An 18611-nucleotide genomic window follows, 5' to 3' on the forward strand; every position below is an offset into this window, starting at 1 on the left:
ATACTGTTATATCGCGTGGTGTACCACGACGTGCGCGCGCGAATGCGTTCGACATTCCGGCGCGTCGTCGTGTGTGTGTGTACCACGGCGTTCGATCGCGTGGTGTACGAGACGTGCGAATGGATGCGTCGACGTCGGAAACGCGTCGGCGTCGGCGCGATAGACGACGGCGACGACGGACGACGCGACGGAGATGTCGGCGCGACGCGCGTCCACGGCGCGAGGCGCGAGGGCGACCGGCGCGCGCGCTCGAACGCGGGCGCGCGCGGCGCGGGCGACGACCGCGACGCAGGCGGTGGCGCGACCGGGATTCGCGATGAAGACGTACGTCGAGCGTGAACTCGACGCGCGAGGGCGGATCGAGGTGATGAAACGCCCGCGCGTGGACTTTACGTCCATCTTAGACGTGGTGCGACCGATCGTGGAGGCGGTGGAGACGAGAGGGGACGACGCGGTGCGAGAGTACACGCGAAAGTTTGACGAGTGCGCGTTGGCGGCGACGACGGAGCGCGTGGAGGATCTCCCGGATCCGACGCTCGATGCGGACGTGCAGGCGGCGTTCGACGTGGCGTACGATAATATTGCGGCGTTCCACGCGGCGCAGGCGCGGAGCGGGGACGTGGACGTGACGACGATGCCGGGCGTGCGGTGCCGTAGGGTGTCGAGACCCATCGAGGCGGTGGGGTTGTACGTCCCGGGGGGGACCGCGGTTCTTCCGAGCACGGCGCTCATGTTAGCGGTGCCGGCGAAGATTGCCGGATGTAAACGCGTTGTTTTGGCGACGCCGCCGAGAAAGGATGGCTCGATCTGCCCGGAGGTGCTGTACGTGGCGAAAAAGGCTGGCGTGACGCACATTCTCAAGGCTGGCGGCGCGCAAGCCGTCGCGGCGATGGGTTTCGGCACCGAGACGTGCCCGAAGGTCGATAAGATCTTCGGTCCGGGGAATCAGTTCGTCACTGCGGCGAAAATGGCGCTGCAAAACTCGGACGCGATGGTGTCCATCGACATGCCGGCGGGACCGAGCGAGGTGCTCGTCATCGCGGATAAGGACGCGCCCGCCGCGCACGTGGCGGCTGATCTCCTCTCCCAGGCCGAGCATGGACCGGATAGCCAGGTTGTGTTGGTGACGTTTCCAGACGTGGATCTCAAAGCGATCACCGACGCCGTGGCCGACCAGGCGAGCAAGCTGCCCCGCGCCGAGATCACGTCCAAGGCGCTCGGTCACTCGTACGCCGTCGTCGTCGACGACATGGACGCCGCGTGCGATTTCAGCAACCGATACGCCCCCGAGCACTTGATCGTGAACGTAGAGAATGCAGAGTCTTGGTTGCCCAAGCTGGACAACGCGGGTTCAATCTTCCTCGGGCGATGGACCCCGGAGTCCGTTGGCGACTACGCGAGCGGCACCAACCACGTGCTCCCCACCTACGGGTACTCGCGAATGTACTCCGGCGTCTCCCTGGACTCTTTCGTCAAGTACATGACGGTTCAGGAGCTTACCAAGGCGGGTCTCGACGCGCTCGGTCCGCACGTCGCGCGCATGGCTACCGTCGAGGGCTTGGACGCCCACCGTAGCGCCGTCACCCTCCGCCTCGGCATCGATTAGTCACTCGCTCGCGCGAGCTGTTATTATTACCATCTTTCGTTTACTCCACGCGTTCGCCCGCGCGTATCGACGAAGAATCGCGCACACCGACGAGTACGCTCACATCCCACTCCGAATCACCCTGTCCCAACGCATCCATCGACGCGCGCGCGCGTTTGATTCGACGCCCGCGCGCGTCGCTCCGCCCCCGCGCCCGCCCGCGCGCCTCGCCCTCCACACAGGTCGACGCCCCGCGTGCGCTCCATCGCGCGCCACGGAGGACGACGTCGCGCATCATGGACGCGCACGAGGCGGACAGATGCTGCGACGTCGCCGAAAACGCGCTGGAAACCGCGAGATCGCGACACGATCTCGACAAGGCTGAGAGATTCGCCGACAAAGCCTTGAGGATCGATCCAAAGTGCGCGCGCGCTCGGAAGATTAAATCGCGATGTGCGTCGCGGTCGAAGCGCGGGTTCGACGCGGGGACGTCGAGCGAGCGCACGGAGACGAGGACGGAGACAACGACCGGGAGGACGTCGAAGGAGGCGGAGGCGCAGACGCGCGGCGGCGCGGCGGCGAGCGGAAAAGGAACGCCCGAGCAGGAGCGGTTGATCGCCGGGATCAAGCGCGCCGGGAACGATTATTACAAGGTGTTAGGGTTGGAAAAAGGGTCCGGAGAGGTCGAGGTGAAGAAGGCGTACAAAAAGATGGCGCTGAAGTTGCACCCGGATAAATGTCGAGCGGCGGGGGCGGAGGACGCGTTCAAGCTGGTGAACAAGGCGTTCGCGTGCCTGAGCGATCCGCAAAAACGCGCGGCGTTCGATCGATACGGGAGCGATGAACCGAGTGCGGGTGGTTTTGGTGGAGCGGGAGTGCGCAGACGACCGGGCGGGGCGCAGGGGTTCGATTTCGACGCCGACATCGACCCGGCGGAAATCTTCAACATGTTCTTCAACGGCGGCATGGGCGGGTTCGGCGGACCCGGGTTCAGAGTGCACACGTTCGGTGGGAATCCGTTCGGGGCGCAGCATCGTCATCATCAGCATCGACGACAACATCCGGGTGCCGCCGGTGGAGGACCGGGCGTGCGTGTGGACGACGGCGCGACGATCATTCGCAACATCTTGCACCTGCTCCCTCTCCTTCTCCCGCTCCTCATGTGGTTACTCACGCCGGCGGAGGATGATTTCTCGATGATTCGATCGAGCGATTTTCCGCATCTCGTGAAGAGTGAACGGATGAACATTCCGTTTTACGTTAATAAGCAAAAGTTCGAGCAGAAGTATCCAGTGGGTGATCAGCGAAAGTCCGTGCACAGGCGCATTGAGAACGACATTATCATGAGACATCGTCGGCAGTGCGACTACGAACGTCAGAGCTGGACGAGCAAGCGCCCGAGCTGCGAGTACCTTCGAACGTTACAGGCGGAGTACCCGTCCTACAACGTGTACTCAGCCTGGTAGGGATCATTTAGAGTTGTTATAACCATTTCAGATTGCAAAGTCCAAGGTCAAAGTCACAGTTGCCAAAGTCGAACCTTTCGTATTGCAACGCGCGATCACGTCGGTACACGAAGGAGCGCGTACATCGAGAGTATTCTGAGGAAGAGCCAGAGCGCGATGGAACACATCGCAAATATTATCGCCAGAGCCCAGGACTGGATATAAAACTTATGACCGGCGAACTTACCAGTGAAGATGATCTCGTAGACGCCGCTCGCTAGTCCGCTCAAAGCCGCTCGCGTCGCCGTCACGGTCGTCGCGAGCGCGAAACGACGGCTCTCATTTGTCTCCGTCGCAGCCGCGAAGAGCTCTCGCCACGTCCCCATGAGATGCGGTGAGTGAATTTCGTGCTCAACGCGCTCGTTGATATCGACGGATCGAGGCGTCATCGGCGTGCTCGCCGCTGCCGCGAATCGAGACGCGAGAGGACTCGTCGGGGAATCATCGCGCTTTCCTAATCGAGGGGTGAGCATCGCGCTCTCTGGATGCGCCATCACCTCCGTCGACGCGACCACGTACGTGCGCACGCTCACCTCCACCATCGCTCGCATCATCTCGAGGAACACCGCCTTGTTCTCCGGATTCCTCACAGCCTCAAAAATGTCTGAGTACATGTTATCGTCGCCCAACTCTCGAACGTACGTCGACACCGCGGCGTCGATGAGCTCACGTCCGACGCCAACGATCGCGTCTTTATTTCTAGGTTCCTCCAAAAACGCCACCGCACGCTCCGCCGCGCTCGGCTTCTCCACTCGGCTGCTCGAGCACTCCTGTTCGTCTCGATCCTCATACCCCGCGAACGCGCGAACGATGTCCGCGTTATCCTTCACCACGCTCGCGAGCGCGCCAAAAACGCTTCTGCTCGTCTCGCCTACGAGCTCGCTCACCCTTCGCAACCGCTTCGGCTCGAGTAAAACGTCGAGCATCGACTCCATCAAATTGTCGCCTCTGGCGCTCGTCCCGCTCTCGCCTCCGCCGCCGTCCCCCGCGTCCCCTCGCGCGCTCTGCCCCCTCGCCGCGCCGCTCGCGATAGCCGCCGCCACCTTCGCAACCACTTTCGTCGCCTCTTCCGTCTCCATCACCGCGAACGCCTTCCTGATCGACTCCGGAGGCGCCGCGTTCGCGTCGCCGTCCAACACGTAATCTCTCGCGTCCTCCGCGACGCGTCGCATCACCTCCCCGAGCGCGAGCACCGTCGCGTAATACGCCGTCGCCGCGCTCGACGCCTTCGCGTACGATTCCGACGCGCGCACTCGCTCGAACGCTGCGCGAGAGCGGAGCGCGTCGCCGGCGTCAGTCGAGTTGAATTGTAATGAATTTCCCGCGCAGAAACCCTTCGAACCCATCGCCGCGCGCGGCTCTCGCGTCGCGCGCGCGCTCGACGTCGCGTGTCGCGCGTACCGTAACACCCGAGCGCGACGACGGAGGCGGCGTAGGCGACGCGCGTGACGGTGCGCGTCGCCATTGTGAATTTCTGTGAATGCACCCGTCGCCGAATGCCGACCGCACCGCACTGCGCCTCGACGTCTCGTCGCGCGTGGGCCATGCGCCGGGCGCTCGCGGGGGCGCGAGCGACGTGCGCGAGCGCGTGCGCGGCGCGGACGCTCGAACGCGCGCGGACGAGGTCGAACGCGAGGGAATTCGCGACGGACAGCGAGCATCGAGAACGCGCGCTCGCAACCTATCGCGGCGCGTTACGACGCGCGCGCCGCCTCCCGGACCCGTGCGCGCGACATTACTGGCGCGAACGATTCGCGAGTGTGTTCCGACGGCGGCGAGACGAGACGAGCGCGAAGCGAACGCGCGCGTCGCTGGCGGAGGCGACGCGGTGGACGCGGCGGCTGCGAAACGCGTTGGCTGACGACGACGATTATCGAGCGATCTTGGAGCTCGCGTACGGGATGCGAGGACGGTTTAAGCATCTGGTGAAAGCGTGTGAGGAGGCGTGCGGGGAAGGGGGGACGACGCGGACGAGGAGGGTGGAGCGGTTCTCGCTGCCGCCGTTGGACGCGGAGACGGGGGAGACGTTTACGTTGCGGTACTTGTTTCGAGCGATCGAGGCGAGAACTGTCGACGACGACGGGGGTGGTAACGTGGATGATGGTTTGAGTCGGCAGATGCGGATGTTGCGATTGCGCACGCCGAGATATTTTCATCCGAATGGGTGCGCGGCGCGCGCGACAAACGAGAGCTTGGACGAACGCGACGAGAGCGCGGCAAAGTACGTGCGCGTGTGGCCTTGGGAGGCGGCGACTAGCGATGACTTGGCCGTTGATGCACCATCGTACGGTATCGGGACGATGCCGCCGCCCGCGGATTGGGAGATGATCCATCTGGCGTTGCTCAAGACGACGTTTATCCCGCTCATGCGCGAGCGCGTGCCGTCGATGGATCGACGAATACGACGAGTGTACGAACGAACGCTCAATCTCGAGCGAGACTGCTTAAGAATCGATGACGTTCCAGGCGTATTCTTGGAGGATTTCCGAAAGTAGCGATGTAGTGCGTAGAAAAGTTGATAGGCAAAACCGTGGTGTTACAAGGAGCAACGCAATGCTTCAAATCATTCGTCGTCGTCCGAGCCTTGTTCGTCGAAAGCGCCCGGCGCCCACTGTACGCCTAATTTATCGACATCATCCGGGACTTGACCGCCCATTCGCTCGATCTCTTCGCACAACCGCTCGATCGCGAGCGTCTTCGCCTTGTCCGACTCTGCCAGCGCCTCGATCATCTGTCTCGCTCGGTGCACGCCCTGCGTCATCTCCTCCTTTTCGCGAATCGAGTTCATCATTTGTTCCGCTAAGGCTGCGATGAAGGGATCTCTTGGTGGCGTGGCGTTTTGAAGAAACGCACGGTACTGCTCGATCATGTCCTCCCTCAGGTGGTTCTCGACTTCGCGATGTTCGGTTGCTCGCCCAGTCGCTCGCACGTGCTCGCCCCACTCGCGAAAACGCGCCGCCGACACCTCATCGTCCTCATCACGATCGTTCACAGCCACTCGCACACGATTCGTTTGACTCGGAACCTCTCGCACGTCCTCGTCGTCACCGTCCACGCGCACTCGCCTCGCCGGTCCGATCGGCGACGTCGACCGCCTCAAACCGCCCGGGCTGACGATCCTCGGTGAACTCCCGAGCGACGACATCCCCCCAGCCGGCGATCGCGGCGGCACCGTTATCGTGGGTTTCTCCCCGTTCATCACGCCGCGACTCGCCACCAAATCGGAGATCTCCTTCAACGCCTCCGCCACGCGCGCGAACGACGCCGTCGTGACCCGTCCCGCGGCGTCGCGCTCCACGAGCTCCAACGCGCTCTTCACCGCCGGCATCGTCGTGCTGAGAGCCTCCAAACGCTCGATAGCGGTGTCCACGGCGACTCGAGCGTCATCATCCGTCGCGAACGGACTCGTGGGCGACGCGGGCGCGGTGAATGCGTCGGCGTCGCGTGACGTGAATTTAAAACGCTCGTCATTGAAAGCACCGTTTTCGGCGCGTTCGGTTCGTCCATGGCGGTCGGTGACGGGCGAACGCGCTCGAATGGCGTCCAAGCGAGCTCGGATGGCGTCCATGGTGCGTGAGATGCGTGACGCGTCGCGATGTCGCGAGCATTGATTCAGAGCGGCTTTGCAGCGCGCCGCGCGGGTTGAAGGCGCGACGGCGACGCGTGAGTGTCGCGAACCTTGCCTGATCGGAACGATGTGCGTGCGCGTCATTAAGTATTACAAATCGACGCGGAAGTGACAGATTCGATGCGAGCGAGTGCTCGGAGGAGGCCTCGTGCCGCGTGCGCAAGCGCCGCAAACGAAAGCCGCCGAGCGCCGAGCGCGCGTTCATCATGATCACGCCTTGTTTAGGTTCAGGCTCAGGATGACGTTCCACACGATGGAGCACGCCGACATGTACAGTACTTGATGCCTGGTTGGCACCAAGGCAAAGTTCACGCTCGAGGCTGGGATCCAGAACGACCATCCAGCGCGCAGCGTCGGCAGGGCGTCTCGTCGTACCTTGGCCGGGTACCCCGAAACGTCGCCGCTCCACACCGCCCCCCACAAGAAGAACGTCGCGACGACCACGGGTCCCAGAACGGCCTGATTCAAGAAAACCTTCGCCCCAAACGGTGCGAGCGACTCGGCCGACATCGCGAACGCCCGTCCCGGAAACCACCTCGCCAGCTGAATGTACCAGTAGTGTTGCGCCGGTCCGTAGAAGAAAAAGTTATACATCGCCTGCTTGAGCGTTCGCGTAAAGTCGTGCGAATCGTCATCCGCCGCGACCTCTCTGCCCTTGGCCGTCTTCTTCACCTTTGCGCTCGCGTCCTTCTTCGCCCGCGCTCGAACCATCGACTCGCGTCGCTGCGCCACCGAGTCCCCCACGCACCCGAGCGCGGCGCATATCAGCGCGTTCTTCAGCAGCGGTTTCGACGCCAAGGTCTCCATCGCGCCTCGACGCGCGGACGATCGCGCGCGCACCGTTCGTCCGCGACCGTTCGCGTTCGCCCGACCGTTAGTCCCGAACGGGACGCGGTCGAAGAATCCGCCACGCGTGATCCCGCGCGACATCCCGCTCGCCCCGCGCCCGCGCCCGTCCCGCGGGGTGAATTCTTTTCGATCGACCCGTCCGCGCGCGAGGGCGTTCGGCGTCGAAGACGTCGACGGGGGCGTCGAACAATCGCGTCGCGCCCGTCGGACGCTTGAGGTTTTCATTCGCGGCGTCGCGCCTCGGCGCCGGCGGGAGCTCCGCGGACGTCCATCATCCGCCGGAGATTGGTGGGACGACGGCGAGTTCGTCGCCGGCGCGAACGATGGCGACGCGCTCGTCGTCGCGCTTGACGTACGTCTTGTTGAGGGCGAATATGCTCGTCTGTAACACGCCGGAGAGCTGTGGGAAGCGCGTGAGGAGCTCGGCGCGGGCGTCGGCGACGCTCGCGGGGGGGTCGTCGGGGAGCGTGAGCGTCGTCGAGGACGCCTCGGCGAGCTCGCGAGCTCGGGCGAAGAGGAGGACGTTGAGGAGAGGCATGATGTGACGCGCGTGCGTCGGCGTGCGTCGACGTGAGGTACGCGACGGGGAGTCGGCTGCGTGGTTCGACGGTCGTGACTACTGATTCTAATAATATTATCAATGTTCTCAATGTTTTCACTTCTTCTCGGCGTCCGCGTCGGCGCCGTATCCCGCGGATCCACCTTTCTCGACGTCGCGCAACAGGGACGATCCCACCGAAGGCGACTTGCCTCCGTCGGCGACGACTTCTTCGCTCTGATCCCCATCGTCAAGCTCCGGGAACAAGCAAAAATACAACTCGATGAGGAGCAGGACGAAGCAAAGGGAGAAGCAAAACATCGCCGCGAATTGCAGCGCGTCGGTCAAGTCGTATCCGAAGATTTCAAACTTGAACGGCGTAATCAACCCTCGTCCGTTCGGAAGCACCAAGACATCGTCGGGTTCCAAGTACACGTCGTTACCGCGCTTGACGCTCCACTTCTTCATGGATCCTTCGACGCACGCACGACCGTCCGTGAGCGGGTAATTCTGCTCTGTGTACAAACCGCACGTGCCGTACCCATCCGCGCCGAGCTCCATGGAGAGCTTCGCGTACCCTTCCTCGCCCCAGTCAGAGTCGTAAGAGTTTTTCATTATCCAATACGGCTGTTTCGATTCATCGTCGTAACCCCATCCAACTAATACCGCAGCGTGGTTGATGGCAAGCAACGGATCTGAACTTGCAGGCGGGCAGTCGCGCGTTCGCACGATGCCGCCGCCGTACAGCTGCAATGGCTTGATGTTCAGACCCACCGCCACAGTTTGCTGCTTCAAGGCGCGCATTATATTGAGCACGGTTGGGACGCCTTGTAGGGGCGGAATTTCACAGTAGCCGTCAATCTTAACTCCTCGAGTGCTCGGCTCGTTGGCGACCTCACAACTGCTCCCCTCAGGGAAATCAGATGCCAAGAGCACGCCCTTCGGTTGCACGTTGATCCACGAATAAGCCGTCGCCATATTCCCCGTGTTGCACGCCGAATCTAGGTTGTCACACGACAATAAATGATGCGGACTCACCGCTACGCGTGCGCCTGAAGCGATCGTCTTGCTGTCCGCGACGACTTGCGCCGTGGAGAAGGCCCAACACCCCGAGCACATCCCTTGACTATATATTGGGCCCAAATCGATCTTCTTACGCCAATCGAACGATTCGTTAAAGCCTGCCGATGTGTACTCCCACTTACCGAGTGTGCTCGTCTCGTTGACGTCGGTCCTTGGCTTGATCTTGTGAAAAGATACCTTGCCACGTAACGCGTGCGGCCGCTGCGCGTGCAGCGCTCGCATGTCAGCCTGTGACAAGTCACCGAGTTTCGCCATGTTTCTGCGTTGTTTCTTTGAACCAACCGTCACGTTCGCATACGTCGCGTGCTCATGCGCGAACTCGTCGCTCTCCAAATCCGCGAAGCGCGTCACGCGCTTCTTCATCCCACCCTTTGCGTTTGTCAGCTCGATGTCCCTAAGATTTTTAAGGAACACCTTTTGTCTCTTGAACGCCTCGTCGCACGGATACGGGACGGCCGGACAGTACTGCATCTGCTTCCCATACCTATCGACGAACGCCGCGAAGTGTTGGTCCAGTTCACCGTGCGCGATGGGGGGCTCCTCTGGCTGTACTAGGGCGTCTCCGTGTGTGCGCGTTGCACGCTTTGAACTGTGCGTGCGCGGACGCTCCGATCGCTCGTCATCTCGCATCGGACGTTCTTCAACTACCGGTTTCATATCCGTACGCGTTCCGTAATTCCGCGAGCCCTTGTGCGTCGACGCTTCACCGAGCGCCGCGACGCCCAGCTCGACCTTGGCCTTGACGCGTCGCTCGTACGCCGTGGCGTGCCTGTGCTCGAACTCTTCCGGTGTGAGATCGGCAAAATTACCCACGCTCATCCGCATCCCATTCTTCCCAGCTTTGGCGTTGTGCCGATCTACCCTCGCGACGTTTGCGTTAAAAATCTTCTCTCGCCGCGCGCTCTCCGCGCACGGCGGCGCCTCATCTCCGCAGTACCGCTTGGCGCGCTCCGGTCGCTTGGCCAACCAATTCATGAACCGCTCCGAGTGCGCCTCCACCTTCACATCGTCATCACGACTCGAATTCTTTGCCGCCATCTCAGCCTCCACCTCCCGCTCCACCTCCTCCTCCATCTCCCGCGTCTCCGCCGACGTCCGCTCCGCCTCCGCCAACACCTTTTCTCGCTCTCGCGCCTCCCGTCGCGTCGTCGTCGCCTCGTCCAGCGCTCGCGCCCACACGCTCCCCGGGACGATGAACTCGTTCGCCGCCGCCATCGCGGCGACGCGATCGTCATCGATCGCGTCCGCGAACGTCGCGTCCGGGACGTACGTCTCACCAAAGCTCCCGACGGGCTCCGAGCGCGGTCGCGTCGTCGACGCCGCGGACGCTCGAGCGAGGACGACGACGAGGAAGAGAACGCGGGCGACGACGCGCACCGCGCGCGTCGAACGCGGCGCTCGATCGCGCCGCGGCATGGTGCGCGCGCGCGCGCGTCGCGATCTCACGCCACGCATGGTGTTGGCTCGAGGGTGTTCGGGCGCGCGCGCGGCGCGAAGGCGGGGAAGTATGAAGATTTTACACCGTTCTGGCGTCCGTGAGGCGGTTCCGTGCGTCATCGACGGCTTCTAAGGTGAGCACACGGTCTGTGAGCTTGGAGAAGGCGCGGGCGAGGTAGGGGAGGGCGATGTCGGCGTACGCGGCGACGACGGCGGCGCGCGCGGCGCGCTCTCTTTGCTCGGCGCCGTCGGCGCGAGACGAAGCGAGGAGAGTGGACGTCGCCCGGAAGAGGGCGGTTTCGAGGGATCTAGTGAGTCGAGTTGTGACGTCCAGGACGCCGACGAGGTGCCTGAGCTCGTTGTAGGCGAGTAAGACGCCGTTCACGAAGGCGGCGAGCGGGACGTGCTCGGCGAGCGATTCAGGCGGCGTCTCGACGGCGTCGGATCCCTCTTGCTTGACTGCCGTCGTCGACGGCGACGACGCGGCAAAGTGGGACCACGTCGACGCGCTGAGCGCGCGCTCGAACTCCTCTCCAGTGCTCGCGAGGGCGGAGTCGAAGATATTGGCCGCCGCGTCAGCGAACGCAGGACGCAGGAGTGGACGCGTGTCCAAACCAACCCTGGCGAGACTGGTGCCGCAATACTCGCAGTGCTCGTAAACAGACGCCAACGCCGCGCCCTCGACGACTCGCGGGAGCGTCGCTACGATCAACTCGAAATACTTGGATATTCTGTGCGTCGCCCAGCTGTACAGGAGCGATCCGCTCACCTCGTTTGAGTTTGCCTCAGGTCCGGCGTCATCTGAAAAGATCGCCCTATACTGCATCACGACGTCGAAGAGCGACACCCTGTGAACGTCGGTGAGCCGCTTCAAGTACTCGTACGAATTCCCATCGTCTAAATCGCTCACCAAGTTCGCGATGTACTCCTCTCGACACGCCAAAAACGTCCTCCGCAGCGTCGTCTCGTCGTACGCGCTCAACCGCCGCAGATACCCAACAACGCGCAGGCACTCGGGTAGCTGAATACCGACTCGCAATCGCCCCACCAGCCCCCGCAGCATCTCCGCGCTCGACTGTCGCGCTTCATCTGCGATCTTCTTCACCAACCCAATATCCCCGTGCGTCGCCTCCATCTTGGCCACAAAGTTTTCCAAATCCAACGCCTCGTCGTAGTGCCCGTTCCGCACGCACGCGTCCATCAATTTCGGCACCTCTAAAAGATCCCCGATTGCGCCCGAGTTCGCCATCACGCGCCTACACATCGTTCTCTCGCTCGAAATCTTCCGCGCACCGGCCTCGAACGCATCGCATCCACGCTTTAAGTCCGGCAACTGCGCCTCAAGCGTCTCCAGCAGCGTCGCGCACGATTTCGCTTCTCTTCTCACCGCCGCGTACGCGCTCGCCGCGTCGATGTACGCGCGGTAGTTCCTAACGGAAACGTCTTCTAAGCGTCTGCGCGCTCGCGAGGCCTCATCGTCGAGTCGCGCGGGTTCCTAAAGCGAAACAAAGAACGATTTTTCGATCGATTCAAAGTCAGTCTTTCACTGCTTTCCTCGCGTCGCGACGACGTTCGTGGTCAAAGAATGCGACTGACGAACCTCCGAGAGATTCTCTACGCCTCTGGCGAGGAGCTGTGCGACGTAAGAGGCATCCGTGGATACTTGGGCGTCTACGCGGGACATCGCGTGTTGGATCGGCGCAGAGTGAGGCGCAGAGGGCAAAAAAACTCGCTGCATTACAAGACGTTCGATCCCTTCGCGGGAGAACACTCTATAACTGAATGATGATAACTCCAATGACGATCTACGTAACTTAAATGTATGAATTCGCGTGCGCGTGAGGTGTGTTTACAGTAACTTAGCCCACGATGTCGGTTGAGACTGTTGCGCCTTGGTAGAGGCTTGCGTCTCGGCCGGACCACCGTTGAGAGACGGGAAGGCGATATCGCACTCGGCGTCTGGAATTCGCTGGCGATTTCGTCGGGTGCGAACGCGCTTGCCCTTGGTAGGCATCGCCGGGGTGTCTACGGCGGGACCAGCGGAGTCGTCCGAGTGTTGCTCCGAGGCGGTGCACTCGCTCACAAGAGGAGCCACCGTCTCCTCCGATGGCGCCGTTTGGCGCTCGTTGACCGATTTTTCAGCATTTGCCTTCAGTATGTCGATCGGCGCGGATCCCTTGGGGCCCCACACCGGTCTCGCCGGTGAATCTGGCGTCGATACCGACAGCGGCGGCGTCGCCGGCGGCGTGGGCGGCTCAACAATCGTCGTGAGCTTGTTCCTCATTTCGTCGGAAATCACGATCTCGGAGGTGGTGATATCACCGGTGGAATTCTCGTCGTTGAAGAACTTCGCGGGCACGTTTGCCACCCCGCTCCAGACCTGCGGGAACGTCGGTGACGGTCGCGGCGACCGCGGTCTCTGCGGAGCCTCCATCGCCGTGTCCTTGTTCAACGCAGCCTTGACGGAAGGAAAATGTGATTCATCCAATAAACTTCCATTTGATGGGTTGGAATCACTGGCGTATCCCCTCTTCACAGTCCCGGGCGGCGGTGCACCGGGTGGCGGCGGCGGCTGAAATCCTTGCTGCGAGCCGTTCTTAGACGCCTTGTTGCTTCTCGAAGAGTTCCGAGATCGGCTGTACGGCGGCTTGCCGTTCCCTCGACGATTGCCGGCGTTACGTCGACGATCATCCACGCTTTGTCTAGCGCCCGCGCGCTGACGCTCGAGCGCCCGCGCGTGATGATAGACCCCAAACGCCAAGTGCTCTCTAATCGTGTTCAAGCAGCCGGTGAAGATGTCGTTGATGCCGGGTGTTTTCGCGTCTTCAGGGATCGGCGGGGAACTGTTCGCGTCGTTTGCGCCATCGTTCGAATCATTGCGCTCCCCGGCATCGCCCGAGGCATCACTCTCTGGCGGTGAAGCCGAGAGCTTTGCGCTGTCGTTGTCTATGGTGTCTCCCGAGTCTTGTTGGTCGGAGACATCCATATCCCGCTGCTGATCCACAAGAACGTCCCATCTTCCCCAATGAATCCCGCGCTGCTGTTCCGAGACCGATCCGTGAGAATCCGTTCGCTTGAGACGATCGGGCGACGGAGGATCACCCAGCGTCGGCCAATGGTTTGCGCTCGCGTCACCATCCAGATCCTCCAACTCGTCCTCGTCATTCAAGAGCAATGCGCGGGGTTGTAACTCGTCGACGACGGACCGGGTGTGTGGATGCGTCGCCAGAGCCGTGGCCGGGGTCGTACCCTCGACTAAACAGCTCCTGGATCGCAAGGCGATTGCGCTCGTCGGCATCCCCATCGGTGTCAAGGATACCTCATCCGCGTGCGGAGCAGCTCCGGGCGTAGACGGCGCGTGTGGAAGCGGATATACTAAACGCCTGTGCGCCAAAATGTTCCCGAAAATTTCTCCAAACGCCTTCAGAACACCCAAGTCATCCCTCGCCTCGGATCGCTCCATCAACTTGTCCAAGTGTCGGGCCCCAAGACGAAGAGCCGCGCGTACTCGTCGATAATTCCCGCACGAAACTGACCGGCCAAGGTTATTGTTGGGTACGAGTGGATCGATGATGTTCATGTACTTCACCACGACCGGCGCCGAGTTCGAGGTCTCAATCTGCCCGTACTGACATAGCATTGACTGCATGAACTCCTCGGTTAGCAACCCGCCCTCCAAGCACCCCGGCGGAATATTGTTCGCGTCCTCCAGCGCCACCGGACCGTGAATCGTGAGCACGTACCCCTCCCAGTCAAAGTCACCGAATACGCGCAAGAGTTTGTGCAGGACGGATAACGGACACGTCAGCTCTGCGTAATACTTGTTGATGATGTACAGCACGAGCGTCTCCAACGCGTACGTGGCGATCAACGCGTGGTGGGCGCCCAAGATGCGCCCCTCGTAAAATCCCCAAGCCTTGACGAGTATGATCGATCTAACGAACAAGTCATCTCGACCGATGAACGCGTTCGTCTCCTCTAAGAATCCAAGCGACGCCAAACCTCCAAATTGGTTCGCGCTCACGTCCACCATCATACCGTCCACGATGCACTTCATCAACCGCACCTCGGCGTTGATCACGCTCACTTCGCTCACCGCGAACTCGAAATCCGATTCCGCCTCAACCTTTTCAATGTGTTTCTGAAACTTGGTCGTCCACGAAGCCTTATCGATCACGCGATGATCCCCGAGCAAGCACACGTCGATGTCCCCGTCCGGGAGGTACGCGCGCAACGGCACGCTCCCGTACACGCTCACCAGCGTATGCGCCGTCCCGAAGCACCCCTGCGCCAACTCCTTTATGTGTTCAAACACCGCCCGCCGTCGCATCTCGCTCTTCGCCGTCGGTCTGAGCGATTCCACGAGCTCATTCGTCAACGTCTCCAACCCGCTCGAGCCCGCGTCGTCGCCGCGTCTCGACCGCTCCACCGCCTTCACCGCCTCCCACCCCCCCCCCGCGAACGGGCACCCCCCCATGTTCCACGCCCGCCCGTCGTCGATCGATTCTTTCGCCCGCCCGTCGTCGCGCGTCGTCCGAGCCGTCACCGACGCGCCTTCGCGAGGTTCAATCACGTCCACCCCCGTCGCGCTCGCGGCGTCGATCCGCCCCCCCCGCGCCGCGTCCGCGGCCGAGCCGACGTGGACGAACGTCCTTTACGATCGCGATCGTCCGTCGCGACGTTCGCGCGCGTCGCCGTCGCGGAGACGTCCACGGAGGTCTCGCGCGGAGGCCTATCCGTCCCGGCGCCGCGGGCTCGGCACCGGCGAGGACCACACGGCGCGTACTGCGCGACGGGAAGACCCATCGGGAGATTTTCGTGCGTTCGCGCGCGCGCGCGCGCGGCGGATTTGACCGTATATGGGCTTCGGGGACTCTTTATACGAGTCGTGGGTCGTGGCCCGAATGTCGACCGTGTATGGGCTTCGAGGACTCTTCATACGAGTCGTGGGTCGTGGCCCGAATGTCGACCGTGTATGGGCTTCGAGGACTCTTCATACGACATATGGCCCGAATATCGACCGTGTAGGGGCCTTGATGACTCTTCATACGACACATGCCCCGACCGCGCGCGCGACCGCCAACCACCACGGCGCGTCGACGGAGACCGCGACGGCGCGACGGGCCCCGCGCGCGCGCGACGGACGACGACGGCGACGTCGCGACGGACCCCGCGCGGGGGGTGCGGGGGGAGAGATCGGCGACGATGTCGCGCGCGAGGACGGGACGACGATGGCGGATGATGATTCCGTGGGCGGTCGTCGCGGTGGCGTCGGCGACGGCGGCGCGAGGACAGTTCGAGCGCGCGGTGGATTACGACTATCGCGTGTGCTCGGAACAGAGTGGCGAGTACGACGTGGATTTGGTGGGTGGGGGGACGGTGAAGCGGGCGACGTGCGTGAGCGTCGACGCGGGCGAGCTCGGTTTTTGTAACGGCATCGCGTACGACGCGTGCGTGCGCACGGACCCGCCGTTAACGCAGGATAAGCGGGTGACGTCGCAGTTTGATCGCATGACTAAAATGCAAACGGCGATCGCGCCGGAGCTCGCGGCGGATCCGATTTGTTTGGAGGTGATGGCGCAGTACATGTGCGCGTTGGCGTTTCCCAGGTGCGACCCGGATCCGGTGAACACGAGTAAGTATTACGAGTTGCCGGCGTGCTGGGAGTACTGCATGAATGCCGTTTTCGCGTGCATGGGGGAGATGGACACGGCGCGGGACGTGTGCAACAGGTCGGTGTACGCGGGCGTCGTCGCGAGTCAGGATCGACCAGACGTGAAGTGCGTGAGCGCTGGATCCGCCGTCGTCACCTTCGTCGCGACCGCGGTGACGATGGCGATTTCGATAGCCTTAGCGTAGAGTGATAGAGAATTTGTAGTGGCGCATCCGCGCGTCAGCTCGCACGTCTAAGGTTCTAAGGACTAGTTCTAATCAATCGCGAGTAGGAAGAGCGAGACGGCGACGAAAAACGCGCCGCGCGTGCTCGCGAACGCGGCGGCGCCCGTACACTTCCCAGAGGCCAGTTCGAACACCAGCGTACCGTTCTCCCCGTTCGGTTTCGTTCCGGTGATGTACGACCCGCTCGCTTTCCCTTCTTCAGTGTTCACGTACGTCCCGTTGACGTACGTCCCGCCCGTGTAAAACGTCGGCGGCGTCGATCCCGACATGTCGAACGATTCGTACTCCACGTCGCAGTCCACGAACGCGGAATTCGCCTCGCCGCAATCATTCTTTATCTGTTCACAAACGCTTCGACACGTTGGCATGAACTTGGTCTCGTCCACCGTGCACCGATTAAAGTACTCGTAACAGAACCACCTTCGAAGCGTCGCTCGACACCCGGCGCCGGGCTCGAATCCTCTCAGCGCGAACGCCCGCATCAAATTTAAATACTGTTTACGAACCGCTCGTTCCATGATATCAACCGCGTCCTGATCGCTGGACGAAGCGTCCAACGTCGTCGGGTCGCCGCGCTTACAAAACGAGTACGCCACGCGCGCGTCGCAAAACTCCAACGTCACCTCCGCGCTGTCCACGCATCCGAAATCGCACGCGAAGTGATTCACCCCACCCGCGCCGTCGTCATCCGTCGTGGTGGAGAAAAACTGATCGCTCACGTCGGTGTTGATCAATCGTACGTCGAAATTCAGGTACTCGTGCACCTTTGTGTTCGAGTCAGTTGCCTGGGACGCGGAACTCGAGGGCGTCGGTGACGACGATTGCGCGTCGACGACGGCGAGTGACGCGCAGGAGACGATGAACCACGCGCGCGCGCGTCGCCGCATCGGAAACGCGGCGACGTGGGAGGCGTGAAGTGACGACGGACGCCCGGTCGGGACGCCAAAGGTGAAACTATGACGTAAAGGACGCGACGGGAGTTGGAATCGTCGCGACGGCGCGCCGTTACAATGGCTAGGGGTGTGATGCGCTCGCGGTGCGATCAGCGCTTGGCGTCCTTCAGCCCGCCCTGCTTGGAGGTCATCTTGTCTCGAATGGCTCGAACGTCTCGGTTTCGCCCGGACCATAAGTCGTCGTCATCACCTCTTCGCGCCATGCTCGTGTCCTCGTTCGCCAGGTGCGTCCACTTGGTTTGGCCTGAGCGGCCAAACGTGCCCTTGCGCACTTGCATCGCCTTAGGAAGGAGCGATTTGTCGTAGCGCTCGGACGCGGTGGGCGCGGAGAAGTCGCGCTTGTAAATGTCATCCGCGCCCGCAGTGCCGAACGCGTCGTCCGCCGACTCCTGGAAGAACGCACCCTTGTGGTAGTATTTTTGCATGAACGCCATCTTTGGCCGGTCTTTACCCTCGTCCGCCTCTTTTTTGGCTAAACGAGCCGCGTGATACGCGTCTCGCTCTTCCTCTGTCATCGCGCGCAGGCGCTCCTGTTCCTCTCGTTCGCGGAACAAGAGTTCGCGCTGGATTCTGTCAGCCTTCAAGCGCTCGAGCTCGCGCGATTTCCAGTTATCAAACTCAATCGAGTCGTCGAGCTCGTCGTCCGTGTCCACGTCGCTCGGTTCCATCTCGTCCAGCGCCTGCTCGAGCGCGGCTTCGCGCGTCACCTCGAGCTCGACCAACTTCTTACTCTCAGCCTTCTTCGCCGCTCGCGCCTCTTCGGTCTTCGCCGCCTCGGCATCGATCTCGGCCGCCATCTTCTCCCGCTCCTCGATTGTGTCCCGGTCGCTCTTTCGAACGAAGACGGGCTTGAACATTTTCCTCGAGCCCAACCCGCCCGAGTCGCTCTCTTCGCTATCCGTCTCGTACTCGCTATCCGTCTCGTACTCCGACTCCGACCCCCCCCCCTCCGCGCCCTCGCTCGGTCGCACCACCGACCCCCGCACCAAGACACCCGCGACATCGCCTCGATCGTCGTCTTCATCGTCCTCCGCCCGCTCCGCCTCGCGCGCCGCCGCTCTCGCCCGCGTCGCCGCCCTTCGCGCGTCCCTCGTCGCCTCGTCCTCGCTCTCGCTCGAGCTCTCCGACCCCGACG

At 62.3% G+C, this 18611-nt stretch overlaps 13 protein-coding genes across 13 annotated transcripts; 4 read left to right on the top strand and 9 right to left on the bottom strand.

Annotated features, from left to right (window-relative positions):
- Window positions 1-316: 316 nt before the first annotated feature.
- Window positions 317-1606, top strand: OT_ostta01g05700 (Histidinol dehydrogenase; the record flags this gene model as incomplete). The annotated part of the gene is made up of 1 exon (XM_022985476.1): window positions 317-1606. One exon carries the CDS (start codon window positions 317-319, stop codon window positions 1604-1606), a length of 1290 nt encoding a protein of 429 aa, XP_022838348.1.
- Window positions 1607-1881: 275 nt separating this feature from the next.
- On the top strand, window positions 1882-3051 carry OT_ostta01g05710 (Domain of unknown function DUF1977, DnaJ-like; the record flags this gene model as incomplete). Its single annotated transcript, XM_003074576.1, has 1 exon — window positions 1882-3051. The coding sequence occupies one exon, from the start codon at window positions 1882-1884 to the stop codon at window positions 3049-3051; it is 1170 nt and encodes a 389-aa protein (XP_003074623.1).
- Window positions 3052-3146: 95 nt separating this feature from the next.
- OT_ostta01g05720 (unnamed product) lies at window positions 3147-4555 on the bottom strand (the record flags this gene model as incomplete). Its single annotated transcript, XM_022985477.1, has 2 exons — window positions 3147-4354; window positions 4492-4555. The coding sequence occupies 2 exons, from the start codon at window positions 4553-4555 to the stop codon at window positions 3147-3149; spliced, it is 1272 nt and encodes a 423-aa protein (XP_022838349.1).
- A 31-nt stretch (window positions 4556-4586) lies between these two features.
- On the top strand, window positions 4587-5585 carry OT_ostta01g05730 (Complex 1 LYR protein; the record flags this gene model as incomplete). The annotated part of the gene is made up of 1 exon (XM_003074578.2): window positions 4587-5585. One exon carries the CDS (start codon window positions 4587-4589, stop codon window positions 5583-5585), a length of 999 nt encoding a protein of 332 aa, XP_003074625.2.
- A 68-nt stretch (window positions 5586-5653) lies between these two features.
- On the bottom strand, window positions 5654-6658 carry OT_ostta01g05740 (unnamed product; the record flags this gene model as incomplete). Its single annotated transcript, XM_003074579.1, has 1 exon — window positions 5654-6658. One exon carries the CDS (start codon window positions 6656-6658, stop codon window positions 5654-5656), a length of 1005 nt encoding a protein of 334 aa, XP_003074626.1.
- A 270-nt stretch (window positions 6659-6928) lies between these two features.
- On the bottom strand, window positions 6929-7525 carry OT_ostta01g05750 (Mpv17/PMP22; the record flags this gene model as incomplete). The annotated part of the gene is made up of 1 exon (XM_022985478.1): window positions 6929-7525. The coding sequence occupies one exon, from the start codon at window positions 7523-7525 to the stop codon at window positions 6929-6931; it is 597 nt and encodes a 198-aa protein (XP_022838350.1).
- Window positions 7526-7838: 313 nt separating this feature from the next.
- On the bottom strand, window positions 7839-8105 carry OT_ostta01g05760 (Molybdopterin synthase/thiamin biosynthesis sulphur carrier, beta-grasp; the record flags this gene model as incomplete). The annotated part of the gene is made up of 1 exon (XM_022985479.1): window positions 7839-8105. The coding sequence occupies one exon, from the start codon at window positions 8103-8105 to the stop codon at window positions 7839-7841; it is 267 nt and encodes an 88-aa protein (XP_022838351.1).
- A 117-nt stretch (window positions 8106-8222) lies between these two features.
- OT_ostta01g05770 (Peptidase C1A, papain C-terminal) lies at window positions 8223-10403 on the bottom strand (the record flags this gene model as incomplete). Its single annotated transcript, XM_003074581.2, has 1 exon — window positions 8223-10403. One exon carries the CDS (start codon window positions 10401-10403, stop codon window positions 8223-8225), a length of 2181 nt encoding a protein of 726 aa, XP_003074628.2.
- A 301-nt stretch (window positions 10404-10704) lies between these two features.
- On the bottom strand, window positions 10705-12309 carry OT_ostta01g05780 (Conserved oligomeric Golgi complex subunit 8; the record flags this gene model as incomplete). Its single annotated transcript, XM_022985481.1, has 2 exons — window positions 10705-12120; window positions 12226-12309. 2 exons carry the CDS (start codon window positions 12307-12309, stop codon window positions 10705-10707), a joined length of 1500 nt encoding a protein of 499 aa, XP_022838352.1.
- Window positions 12310-12474: 165 nt separating this feature from the next.
- On the bottom strand, window positions 12475-15102 carry OT_ostta01g05790 (unnamed product; the record flags this gene model as incomplete). The annotated part of the gene is made up of 1 exon (XM_003074583.1): window positions 12475-15102. One exon carries the CDS (start codon window positions 15100-15102, stop codon window positions 12475-12477), a length of 2628 nt encoding a protein of 875 aa, XP_003074630.1.
- A 728-nt stretch (window positions 15103-15830) lies between these two features.
- On the top strand, window positions 15831-16484 carry OT_ostta01g05800 (Frizzled domain; the record flags this gene model as incomplete). Its single annotated transcript, XM_022985482.1, has 1 exon — window positions 15831-16484. One exon carries the CDS (start codon window positions 15831-15833, stop codon window positions 16482-16484), a length of 654 nt encoding a protein of 217 aa, XP_022838353.1.
- A 68-nt stretch (window positions 16485-16552) lies between these two features.
- On the bottom strand, window positions 16553-17410 carry OT_ostta01g05810 (Frizzled domain; the record flags this gene model as incomplete). The annotated part of the gene is made up of 1 exon (XM_003074586.1): window positions 16553-17410. The coding sequence occupies one exon, from the start codon at window positions 17408-17410 to the stop codon at window positions 16553-16555; it is 858 nt and encodes a 285-aa protein (XP_003074633.1).
- A 155-nt stretch (window positions 17411-17565) lies between these two features.
- On the bottom strand, window positions 17566-18611 carry OT_ostta01g05820 (Micro-fibrillar-associated protein 1, C-terminal; the record flags this gene model as incomplete). Its single annotated transcript, XM_003074587.2, has 1 exon — window positions 17566-18611. A coding segment is annotated over one exon (1046 nt), but the record flags the coding sequence as incomplete, so codon positions are not given.

This window comes from Ostreococcus tauri (genome assembly GCF_000214015.3).
Source record: "Ostreococcus tauri WGS project CAID00000000 data, contig chromosome 01, whole genome shotgun sequence".
NCBI classification, from domain to species: Eukaryota; Viridiplantae; Chlorophyta; class Mamiellophyceae; order Mamiellales; family Bathycoccaceae; genus Ostreococcus; species Ostreococcus tauri.